The sequence below is a fragment of the Perna viridis genome, chromosome 11 (genome assembly GCF_037379345.1).
Source record: "Perna viridis isolate PV_CMFRI_1.1 ecotype Kerala chromosome 11, ASM3737934v1, whole genome shotgun sequence".
NCBI lineage: Eukaryota > Metazoa > Mollusca > Bivalvia > Mytilida > Mytilidae > Perna > Perna viridis.
In genome coordinates, this window is record NC_142455.1 from 27,153,210 (window position 1) to 27,166,583 (window position 13,374).

Genomic DNA, 13,374 nt, shown 5'->3' on the forward strand with positions numbered 1-13,374 from the left:
ATGGTATCTGACTATTTAATGTTACATCAAACAGACGATAGTAAAGAGTATTTCAACGACTACATTCGTTTCACTAGTGAATCTGAAATTTTATCGTAATATTGTAGAGCACATGGTTTGACAATACTCCTGATTGTGAATCAAATAAGGCAGCATGTTATGAACTATAGCATTTTTGATATAGAAAAAATAAAAAGGAAATTTCATTAAAACACCCCCTGCCATTCAATATTTTAAACATGTTATATATACAAAAAAAAATTTCTTCCGATATGAAACGCATGACATTACAAAGTACTGTGTAAAATGAAGCACATGTGAATGTACAAGCATAACAAATGATGTAACTACAGAAACAATCATGGACCAAACTACTTGTATTTCCGGTTTACTCTCGACCTTAGATTACTTGAACCTCGGATAACTCGAACATTTTTGCATGGTCCCGTCGACTTCGACTTATGGAGGTTTGACTGTATTTTAGGATGAGTATTTTTCTGATGCTGACTGGTAGGGTAATGTTTTTCAAAATCTAGACATTTAGTAGTGGTGGCTTTTATTTTCAAAGAATTTATCTGTGAAAATTGTAAAAAAAAAATGCTTGCAAGCTTTTATTATTACACTTTTTCTTGAATGTTGTGAGAATAGCAAATATTAATATCACAGCCCATAGAAATTTCCCTCCAATGGAAGAGTACATGAAAAATTGTAAATATTTAACATTATACAAAATTTATTCCCTGATACTTCTCCCAACATACTTACATACATATTGTTTTGTATTTTATACCTACAGCTTTGAGTGTGGAAGATGATAATGATCATCATGATCATGGTATTCATCTGTTCATCAGTTATTTTTTTCACACCTTTTTTGTTACTGTTTAAACTGAAACTACTTATTACAGTCTTGATATTTTGACAGAAGCTTTATATAGGCATGTCATATTGTTAGACTAACTTTCAGACTGAACTGACATCACATTCTTTTTCGACAACTTTTTTATAGTTTGACTTTGTTGTTTGTTTTTATGATTTCTATTGAAAGTTTTGTTTGTTTATTTCCATTCAGAACCAGCAACTACAGTTTCACCAATTCCTGGTGAGCACAAGTCTCCTACTGCATCTCCTACTGGTATCACACAGAGCACACCTACACCGGCACCAACTAGCTTTGGCCAGAGTTCACCAACTCCAGCACCAACAAAATGTGTCACCAGATGGTCAACCTGGATCAACCGTGACAGGCCTACCACCAACAATGGTGATTATGAGAATTTAACTCCAGATGAAATTAAGAAATTCTGTCCAGGTGGAACAATTAAAAAAGTTGAATGTCAAACTTCAAGTGGAATTCCATTCGAAAGTACTGGAGCCATTCAGCACTGTTCTGTTGAAAGAGGATTGATTTGTAACAATGCTGATAATTTCCCTGTAGGTTGTGATGATTATTCAATTAAATACTTCTGTGTTTGTAGTGGTAAGTACACTTAATAGTTCATGAATATCTTTGTTTTTCCATCATGGATAACAATAGTTCTATTTTATGGTAACATTGTTTTTTTTTTGTTTTTTTTTTAATATCAGTTTTCTTTTGGATTTACATCACTTCAATAAACCTATTTCTTATGTTAGAATTACAAGTAGCTATGAATCTGAAAACCAAACTTACAAACAATATATTAAAATTGTACTTTAATTGTTTTGTAGAAAGTCCAACAACTGCTGGGCACATTTCTCCAACCCTTTCTCCAACACTTGTCCCAGTTACACCAACCAATAACATACCAGGTAAACTAAAACTTTTCTATACTTGGGTTTTATCAGTCCTTGTCATATAAACTGCACAAAAGCTTATTTTTATGTTAACAATTTGTGCAGTCTACTTTTCAGTTTGTTTGGAGAAACAAGCTGTGATTTAATATGCAAAGTGTGTGAAAGAATGAAATATAACTCAGTTTATCTGCGACTTTAATGTTTTTCATTGTTCTTACTGCCTGATATTTTCTATATCAGGCTGCTACCGTGGTCCTTATAAATATTAGCAATATCCAATGACAGTTTTACATCAAATTGACTGTAATGTTACCTATAAACAGAAAATGTCAGTTTTGCACTTCTCCATAGAACATTACATTTCGTCTTATTTGGCTTACTGTGATATTTTCTGCCTAAATTTAAAAATTGCCATTATTCAATATAAAACTTACTGAACTGAATCCCTTTAATGTTTATGGTCTTCGAATTACCATTATAGGACTTAAGTTATATGTTATCAGGGTTTTATATAGTTGGGTATCTCTGTAAAATTATTGTATACTTACAGTGGACTGTAAGACGGCCCTAGGTATGGAAAATGAGGGCATAAGAGCTGAGATGATCTCAGCCTCCTCGTCAAGAAGCCCAAGTACAAGACCAGAGAACGCCCGTCTTAATGGACCAACAGCATGGGTTGCTGGTGTTGAAAACAAAAACCAGTATGTACAAGTAAACTTCCTGCAGCCAACATATGTGACTGGTGTTACAACACAAGGAAGACCAACTGTGCCATCTTATGTGACTTCATACTTTGTTATGTTCTCAAGCGATGGTGTCAACTGGAATACTTATATGGAGAATGGACAAAAGAAGGTAAATATAGTTATTATACCTACTGTCTTGTGAGAGTGATTTGTCTATCTGATGGTCCTTCCTTTAATCTATTTATCAGGCCACTACTTTTTTGTTTTTTGTTTTGCCAATACTTATCTTAGATTCTTTGTATTTGGACAGAAGATTTATATGCCATGTCATGCCATTCAGTCTGAATTATGTAGAGCAATTTACCAAGTATTTATAATTGCAAGTTTCTTCATATAAACTGAGAGTACCTAACACCAATTTTTTTTTTATTTCAGCAGTTTAATTGAAAATGAAAACTGATATTCCTTTATACATGTACCAACGTATTATCTAATTTCAGCAATTCAATGGAAACTTTGATTCCCTTACCGCAGTAACACATTACTTTACCTCCCCCATCAGAGCCCAATACATCAGAATCAACCCACAGACATTCTATACCAAGATGGCTATGAGGTTTGAAATCCAGGGATGTTTCGTACCATATCCAAGTAAGTTATGACAAAATATTGGGACAGAAATTGTGTTTTTTTACTTGTTTGTCTGTCTGAATGTGACATAAATTTTCAAAAAATATTTCTATGATACTTCTTAGATAAGAATTAAACATTGCAGTAGTAAAAAACAATTTTTAAGTTGGGTGGGAATGTCCAATACAGAAATATGTAAATGGACATTATCTTTTTAAATTTTAAACCAAAAAACTTACTTCCTTCAATTTTGGGATTAAGCTTCTGTGAAAGTTAACTGCATCATAATTGAGAAAAATCATTTCTCCAAATGTCAGATTTTGAAAATGCTTGTCTTAGAGTACTATTTATCTTTATAAAAAAACAGCTGCCAAGCCAACACCTTCACCAACTACTCCTCCAACACAGACCACGACGGTTTCCTTTGGCGTACCAACCAAGCCTCCTACTCCTCCCAAACATACCATTAATAGTAAGTATAAAAAACTTTTATTGAAGTGGGGCATAATCAATTTATCATGATAAGTTGCCCCATATCTGCTCCTTTAAAGAAACTTGTTGGTTGAAACCCAAAATTGAGCTATGTTAAGTAGAGAAATCTTGTAATCCTCTCGAGACTGAAGGAGAATCTATATTTATCACTATTTTGTTTAAAATCCATTTGATCTTGCTATACGATAATTTTCAATCTCACGCCAGTCGAGTGAGAATGGAAATTATCGCCAGTTTCTATGTCCTCGCATGACATACAAGCAACAGCATAGGAATATTTGACGACCCAAACAACCGTCTCTTTGTTAACTGCATATGAAATAATGGCTAATTTGTGGCAATATTGTCTAGTCTACAATGGAAAATGATTAAATACAGTAACTTACCCAATTAGAATGAATAAATCTCAAAATTATTCCACAAATATTAAACTCGACCATCATGTAGTTAACCGATTTTTTTTTCAAATAATGTGTTTCACAGCTGCATAACATATGTGACGTCATGTAGTATGTGCCAAAAAATAGTCCCGAAAGGAAATTTTGCAGCACTTATAAACTTACATATTAAACCTTACAATTCAGCAAAACAGCAATAAACAGATTATTTAATATTTTTTCAACTCACGGGAGTTTCTCATTCTCATCTCGTTGAAAAAGTATTAAATAATCTAATATTCTCTATGTGAGATGGTAAAGTTTAGATCGAGATTAAGGGGAGGTTTAGCAAGCTGTTAATTTTGAAGTTATTGTATGCATTTTTTCAATTTTTAACATACTTCACAGTATTTAGAAGAGTCGATAAACTGAAGTACTAAAGAGGAAAATATGTGAGAAATACCAAAAAAGTCAACCAATAAAGAATAAGTACATGTAACACAACACAAAGGAACTAAAAAGTACAAGTGAAAACTAACGCTTACCAGAAAATAACACATGTGCACCCACCAGATTAGTTGTAAGTTCAGAGATGCATGTTAATGCAGCTCATGCAAGTTTGGGGGATGGGGGATCACATTGAAAGTCCGTCTGTTTGTTCATATTTTTTCTAAACTAATGTAATGTCTTAAATGTCTTGTTAAATGTGTATTTACAGTCGAGGAATGTACACAGTGGGATCAATGGGTCAACTTGCATTCACCAGCACCAGGTGGTAATGGTGACAGAGAGCCAATTGATGAAGTCAAGAAACACTCCCCAATCTGTCAAAACCCAATGAAGATTGAATGTTTGACTGCAACCGGAGCTAAACCTGATGACTTAGGTCAAATAGTGACCTGTGACCTTTGGCATGGCTTAGAATGTGACAACATGAACCAGTTTAGCCCGAGTGGATGTGATGATTACAAAGTCAGACTGGCTTGTTTGAAACATACACCAGAGTGCAGTAAGTTTTTTTACTGTATTAGTTACTGTGGTGTTTGCCTGTATTGTTTCTCCATAATTTGTTCTGATTATTACTGCAAATTACTTGATACTGATTCTGACTCTGAATAGAAAAGTCTGTGTATAAGGATCAATGAATCATGCAGATAATCATGAGCAGATAATATGCATTATGGTTAAAATTGCAGAATGTTAAAGAATTTGGTGAAAATTCTGAAGCTGAAGAATTTAGCAATTTTTTATTAACTTATTATGGAATGGATGGTAACTTGACATAGGCATAGGTTTTATTTTTAGGTTTGCCATACGGTCAGTTTTGACCTCCAGCAAGACATCCAACAAGACATCCAACAACCTCCTGTTTGAGGACTCAACTTACATTTCTGACCATATTTTGACTATGTTATCATTGTTTTACTTTTACTACAAACTGGTCTTTATTATTTTACTGCATTCTTTGCTTTGAGTAAAATAAAGCAGCATGAATAGCTAGCCTGTGGTAAAACAATGATAAAAAGGAGTTTCTGGGAATTATTTCCTTATGTCTCTTTTTTGATTCAACTGTAGGGTCATTGACCCATGGGATCATCAGGATTCCAACATTATTCCTTTATTTTAATGAAAAGTGGGTATCAGATGACATCTTATTTTTTTTTTTTTTTTTTTGCAGTACCTCCAACACCTGTTATATCTACTCAAGGAGCTCACCATACAACTCGTAAGATCCCAGTGACACCAATAAAGAACATTGCCAAATGTTATGAGGAAATGAATACAGACAACTGCCCACCATCTTGTCCAACTGGTTTGTACTGTGATGGGCAAAAATGTGTACAGAAGTCTGAATGTACTTGTATGATTCATGGCCAGATTGTCATGGTAGGTATTTTAAGTACAGTGGTTGTATGACCATAATGCTTTTTACTCCTTTGAAAAACAGCTCTTCACTGGTATGCAAAACAAATTTTTTGTCGTGCCCTCTCTGGGACTTGAACTTGTACCGCTGTGACATCTACGGCAACACCGCCTGCATTTATATATATAAGGTGATATCTCTCTCTTTACCTAACCCTTTTGTACCTTCAAGATTTGTTTAATGATAATGAATTAGTTTTCTATAGGGTTGAAGGATGGGGGAACATGGGTGACTAATGGCTGCCAAGACTGTAGATTGAAGTTTATAACATTTATGAATAGTGTCCTTGATGTTATATTATAGTTGCCTCGTTCAGAGTAATGTATCTTTCTTTTTTTTGTAGCCCAATCATATTGTACCAGGACCACAGTGTTCAACCTGTCAATGTGTCAATGGAGAGAGTAAATGTATACCCAAATCTTGTCCACCATGTCAAAAGGTCAGTAATGTTAATCACATGACTTATCATGAATATCAGTTTTTTTATACATTACCATCGAATTGCAGTAAGAATATAACACTGCTGAGACTGTTAGAAATCATAGGTGTTCTAGAGCTTAAACATTAATCTGCCAGGTTACGAGAATACAATGTATTAAGTACTATTCTGGGTAAAAATCAGGCAATGGGTAGAATATCATAATTCTCAATTTGGTCTTTTTTGCCTCAGATATGTTCAATACATCTAGAAAGCAACTGAAAAGCTATTTAAATTTATCCTAAAGCATCTGTTTCATATAGATATTTTATGACTGCTTATATAAAGAAAAAGTGCTGGAAATTTTTTCTGCAATATTCCCATAATGCTTTTCAACAAATTTTTTTACCTATCAATATCTTAAATGCAAATTTTACAAACACTTTGATTATTTCTGGAGGTTATCAGGAATAAATACTTGTTTTATGCAATAAAATATCTACGTTTTTTTGGTTCATGTGCCACACCTTGAATTTTCTTGTGGTGTTTCTGATAATTATTTTTTCAAGTCAGGTAACAAAATAAATTTACACTAAGAGAACTACCTTAAGTGGAGTTCCAATTTTTCCAAACATATTAACTGATAAACAAAAACATAAATATACAAAACACAGATACAACCGAGAAACCCAACAAAGGGTGAGCTCAAGTGCTCTGGAAGGGTAGCTGTTCCTGCTTGTTGCAAGATGCCCACCATGATAATTTCTTTGAAAAGTGATACTAAAAAATAAGTACCTTCATTGTAACTGATTTTTATAACCCCACTCAACAAGATGGTGGTATATTGGAATCACCTTGTCCTTCATTCCATCCGTTGGAAATTTCATCAAAATTATCTTGACTCCAAATGGATGGATTGTTTCAAATTTGGTTTGTTGCTTAATATAGATGGAGCATATGTTGTAAGTGATTTATGTTGCTGGCTGATATCAACTTCCTGTACGAGTGGGGTATACATAACATGACAATGCGTGCAACTTAGTGTTCTTCATTATGAAAGTTATACATAAAACATTTCTTGATTGATTCTTACAATTAAAAATAATCTATAATTTTTTAGGATGAGTCCAAATATGTCAATGTTACTACCTGTGAATGTACATGTAAGACATGTGCAGACAACGAATTCCGTTGTGGCAATAATATGTGTATACCAAAACCACAGAGGTGTGATGGGGTCATTGACTGTAACACAGATGAAATTAATTGTCGTAAGTAAATTCTGCTCTATGTTTAAGTGATATGTTTGTATCATATTCAATTTCACCAAAGCTTTCGTTTGAAGCAGAATAAAATGAATCCAAGTTAATTAGATGCTTACATAAGATTAATTTTTAAGAGTTGTGTCCCTTACCCTAGGTCTACCTCCTTAAGTTGATAATTTTCCAGAGGAAGAATATTCTGCAGCATGTTTACTCCCCATTGTAATATTCTACAGGAAGTAATGTTTGTTTTTTGTTTCTCTGAAAAGGTAATAAAAATATATCATTACATTTTCAAGAATTGATATGACCAAATGTTTACCAATGAGGGAAGAAGCTATGTGTAATCCAATAAAATATGACGTTGTTGATTATGCATCACTATGTTGTTACATCACTGATGTTTTGATCAACAGGAATTTGCAGGACTTCCCATGACACACACTGTGCGTCTGCATTAAAAAAAAAGCAACCAGGTCCTAACTGCTTACACCATTTCCACAATATATCACTTCAAAAATATTTTTTGGTCAGTTTTGTTTCATAGCATGTTTTGCTATCACTCCATCCCCATAAATTGATTAATTGCAGAAATTTCATGAAATCTCTCTCATTGAGCTTTACATGAAACTGACATGAGTTAAACCATAATTTATGTGATATTCCCATGAATGCTTGGTTTATGTGAATTTTTATGTGAAATTTGACAAAGCTTTGCTCAATGCAGATACAAATAATATGAAACTACAGTGTTTTTGATGAATGATAACTCATGCAGGTTGACTGTAATTTTGTTGCAGTTCCAAGATGACTTCATTTACAATATAGTTACTATAAATTTCTTTGCAGCAACACGGCTACCTTTCACTCCACCAAACAAAGTAACTCCTTCTCCAACACCATCACCTACGACATTACCTCCAACCTATCGTAAGTGTAACCACCTACAACATTACCTCCAAGCTGTCGTAAGTCTAACCACCTGCAACATTGCCTCCAAGCTGTTGTAAGTCTAAATGTCTACAATGTTACCTCCAAGCTGTTGTAAGTCTAATTGCCTACAACGCTACCTCCAATCTGTCGTAAGTATAATGCCTACAACATAACCTCCAAGCTGTCATAAGTCTAACCACCTACAACGCTACCTCCAAACTGTCGTAAGTGTAAGCACCTACAACGTTACCTCCAAGCTATCGTAAGTATATAATTTAGTTTGATTTATAATATGTTTTCTGGTTTGTTGCCCTGAGATCCAAGGAATTAACTTTGAAAGACATCATTCTAGTTTCACCCTCAATTCAATAAAATCAGTGCGAAATATAGTTAGAATTTAAAGTACACAATATTTTTTTACAAAAGATTTTGCTAGAATGATGTAATCCTTTTGACTGCAATTATTTTGATAATTACATTTTATTTATATAGTTTTTAAAACATTTTTATATATGTAAAAGTTAAAGAATTTATTTCAGCCAAATTTTTCACATTTGCAACTAGTAGGCTCATTTTTTTTTCATTGCATGTATTAAGATTTAATTTTAAGGTTTGGAAAGTACATGTAATTTAATCAGTTAAAATATTTGAATTAAATGCTTTAGAAAATATTCCTTGCCAATATTGTTTGGACCACTCTTTAATTTTTTTCTCTGCTTTCTCATCCTTCTTTTTGGCATTGAGTGGTCGCATTAATAAAAGCTAACTGTGGATTGCATTTGTGCTAACCTCCTTTTAATTGTGGTGTTACACTTTACTTCTATTGGATAATTGATTGAATTCAAAATAACCTGAAGTTATTTGGAAATAGATATGCAGAGGTGGATAAATCTTCATTTTTCACATGTAATTACATTGTATTTTTAAATTTACAACTGAATATTTTAAATTTCCATGTTTTTCCTTTAAAAGATCATTTAGAAGATTCTGAAATACAAAAAAATGACTGCAAAATATTTTGATTCAACTTTATATGCTTATTAACTGACGGCATTTATGAAGTATCACTTTGCTACACCTTCTATAGATGTTTGGAAAATAAAATCAAGAATCTTGTCCAAAATAATTGACTTAAGAAGCTGTATAAACCTAGGAAATTTATGAGTATAAGATGAATGAAATTTTCTTTCAAAAGAAACTAAGATGTTTGTTTTTTATTTTCAAAAGGTTTTTTTTTATTTTGTTATGATACCATAAACATTCCAGCAAACATGACGATGTTTCAAAACTCGTTAGACCACGTCCATGTTTAAAAAAGTGATGAGAATATGACCAGCATTTTGTGCAACAGATAGGCTGCGTCTATTTAATAATATGAAGAAACTATTATTGTTTTACTATGGGCTGGCCATTTATGTGAAGTTTCTGTGATTTATTTCTTAATTCAAAATATCATCTAAACATAATAAGAATGAATTCTTTTTTGTAGGTCCTTGTGTTAATGGTTGGTCTCAGTGGGTCGACGAAAACAACCCTTCAACATATGCCCTTGGTGATAGAGAAAAATCTAGTTCTGAATACCAAAAGGCCACTGGTTTCTGTTACAAAGGCACAATAAAAAAGGTTGAATGTTGGGATACTGATATTGACGCCGCTCATTTTTCATCTGGGGCAACACTGAGGTGTAATCCAAGAGATGGCTTGATTTGTAGCAATGCTGACAACTTCCCTATACCATGTGATAACTACAAGATCAGATACCAGTGTGAATGTGGTATGTCCTTATTTTCTATTCACAAGTAGGGGAGCATTTATTTTCAGCTTATTAAACTGATTTTTTTAAGACTAGGTTGACAAGCTATTTCTTGTAACTCAGAACAATATTGGTAGACCAAGGGAGCAAGGAGAAATTTGTTCTTATATGTTATAAAATTAGACATTTAACAATACTTTTAGAAAAACTGCAATAAAATTTAGGGGCCAACTACCTTTTAAGAAAAGAAAAAAAACAATGGGCATTCAAATTAGGAAAATAAGTGATATAATTTATTTCTGTAAGTAATATATAGATTCTTTACTATTGAATTTAAAATAATTGATGGATTTAAAAGTCACCTCTGTTGATATTTAATGCTCCTGCATATGAAGTGTTTTTGTTGCAGAAATTTTCACTGCTTTTAAAGATATACCAGTCACATACATAACCATTTGCTAAAATTTGTGAACCCTTCATGAGACTGATACAAAATTAGAAATTTAGCACAGAAGGTTATAACTATTTTATAACTTGCATCTTTAATATATATTGAGTTTCAGTTTCTTAGTTTTTAACAAGATTTTTTTTAAGAAAAAACATATATTAGTTAGGGAATGTGTGGTGGGCAGCTGCCAAATATTGTCCATGCAATAACAGTGAAGTTTTAGGCAGGTTCTTTGGATATATTGTTTTATGAACAAAATGGAAGTCAAGTACTATTTTTACAAATATTGTTATCGTTGTTTCTGACTGACTGTTTTTCAAGTTTTAAATGCCCTATTAGATATAATATACTTTTGTGTTATAGGTCCAAAGACTCCACAATATGATAATACTACAACAACAACACCAGCACCTGTCTCCAATGTTACAGGTCACAGTGTTCCTGACAACTATACACGTTTCAGTAAGTAGCCCCTACACTACAGCCGCAATAAACTGTGCCATTCTTTTTGTCTTTTTCACAGTTTATAGTGTGGAGACAAATATCACCTCCAGTGTTAGGCAAATTCTGGCATTACTTCATTAGTTTACATCACTGTCCATATAATATTTTATATTATCAATAATATTACTGATGTGGGCAACCCCTTGATAAATAAAATGTCGAAATGCTTGATGAATTATCTTAATATGAAATATTTTTTAAGTAGCACCCCACCTGAGAATCATGCAAAATATAATTCATGGTTGGAAAGCCTACATATTATTTTTGATATTTTGTTTGACATGCCATAGTAAACAGAAATTGATATATGGTTTTTCATGTAACTTGTGCTCTTAGAAGATAAAAATTATATAGAATGTACTGTAGAATTCGTAATTAAGGAAGATAACTCTGTAAAAGACACTAAAATACAATAGAAACTGTTGGGTTTTCAATGTGGATTATCTCTTAAGAGCAGACAGATTGGAATAAATGATTATATATTTTATCATATAGACCTATAAAGCAACATAATAATAAAAATAAAAATATGTAGCCTTTTTTGGGGTGTATCACATCATACAGAATTTGTCTGTTTAAAGAACATAGTACTAAATGTTATAGTCCTGCATTTTTGAAGATAAATGTATTTAGTTTCAATTTGGATATTATTGTGATGTTGACATCATTACGTAAAATGCAACACTGCAAAAATCACCACAATCAGTTAAACTCACATTCTTGAATTTTTCAATAGAGAATGCATTTATATTTTTTTCACAATAGTTCAAAAATTGAAATCAAACTTTGGTGAAAATGACAAATTTGCAATTATTAATAATTAAAAATTAACAAATCTAATTAATAAGGCCTATAATCAGGTTTATTTCAAAACTCAGCCCCATTTCCATCATGTTGAGGGGAAAATACAAATTCATGCCAACTTGTTAGTATTAAGACATTTTAGCTTAGCACTATGATTGCTATGAATTATGATAAGATATGAAGTAGTTAAATAAAATTTTAAAACTTTGAAAGTAAGAAAATCAACAGCTTAAGAATAAAATTCTATTTTATGTTTGTATCTTCTTGGTTTTAATTTTATCAGACTTGCAAAGTGACATTTTCAAGTTTTTATCTCTGTTTTAATTTCAGCCCATAATCCTACACGTAAGTAACTGTTTACCATTAATGTAAATTTAGGCTTTGCTTGTAAGAAACAAAGCTTTATTGTTTTATACTTGTGCTAAAATAATAACTTAATTGACGGAGCACCACCATTTGTTATGGTTGACCAGATGGAATATGCACAACTTCCTAGGACTCCTGTTCCGTGCCTGTGTGTTTAAAGTTCAAATAGTCACGTCTGAAATATGTTCCTTTTCATTTATAGGACATTCCTGATGTTCCATTCATAGTAAGCACACTAACATTTTAATATTTTTAAGTAAAACAAATTAAATTCTTAAGGAGGTAGACCTATGTAAGGGACACAACTCTTTGGTGCAATTGAATATGATACAAACATATCACTGATTTCAAGAGTTATGTCCCTTACCCTATGTCTATGTCCTTAAATCAAACTGTATATTGGTGATGAAAATCAAACTACCTTACATGTACTCTATCTGGTTCAATTTTTATCTTATATAGCGTGTGTTGCTGGTTGGTCACCATATATCAATGAGAACCATCCAGATGCCCACAACCTAGGTGACAGGGAGAAGACAATTAGACAGTATAAAATGTCAAACCACTCGTTCTGTCGTCATGGAAAAGTCACCAAAGCTGAATGCTGGGATGTTGAAATTGATGCACCCCACTACTCATCAGGAGCTCAAATGACATGTACACCTGAGAACGGACTTGTCTGTAACAACGCTGACAACTTCCCCATACAATGTGACGACTATAAGATAAGATTCTATTGTGAATGTGGTAAGAAGACTTAACATATTAATGTGTGTATTCAGTAATAATTGCGTGCATCTTTTTTTGCAATTTTCATTGTTATTTAACTACTTTCAAGAGAATCCTTTGGGTATAAAGTGATTTGTTAGCCACACTGAAATGAAGAAATCCCCAGTTATGTATTCACACTTTTATGTGCTCCATACAATTTATGTTAAGTAAACAGATAAGAAGTTTTAAGAGATTTTGGCCCTTACATGAGAAAATAATATGCAGAAATG

General features: G+C 32.6%; 1 protein-coding gene across 9 annotated transcripts in view; it reads left to right on the plus strand.

The window, feature by feature from the left end:
* LOC148603554 (uncharacterized) overlaps positions 1 to 13,374 on the plus strand; it is a 79,017-nt gene that overhangs the window by 54,854 nt on the left and 10,789 nt on the right. For all 9 annotated transcript variants that reach the window (XM_088553891.1, XM_088553896.1, XM_088553897.1 and 6 more), the window contains 14 exons: positions 1,073 to 1,480; positions 1,711 to 1,791; positions 2,327 to 2,631; positions 2,963 to 3,113; positions 3,460 to 3,564; positions 4,680 to 4,970; positions 5,640 to 5,848; positions 6,229 to 6,324; positions 7,424 to 7,574; positions 8,415 to 8,495; positions 9,988 to 10,272; positions 11,063 to 11,161; positions 12,338 to 12,352; positions 12,836 to 13,120. In XM_088553891.1, coding sequence (XP_088410017.1) covers positions 1,073 to 1,480; positions 1,711 to 1,791; positions 2,327 to 2,631; positions 2,963 to 3,113; positions 3,460 to 3,564; positions 4,680 to 4,970; positions 5,640 to 5,848; positions 6,229 to 6,324; positions 7,424 to 7,574; positions 8,415 to 8,495; positions 9,988 to 10,272; positions 11,063 to 11,161; positions 12,338 to 12,352; positions 12,836 to 13,120 — 2,562 coding nt within the window. The remainder of the gene's footprint in view (positions 1 to 1,072; positions 1,481 to 1,710; positions 1,792 to 2,326; positions 2,632 to 2,962; positions 3,114 to 3,459; positions 3,565 to 4,679; positions 4,971 to 5,639; positions 5,849 to 6,228; positions 6,325 to 7,423; positions 7,575 to 8,414; positions 8,496 to 9,987; positions 10,273 to 11,062; positions 11,162 to 12,337; positions 12,353 to 12,835; positions 13,121 to 13,374) is intronic.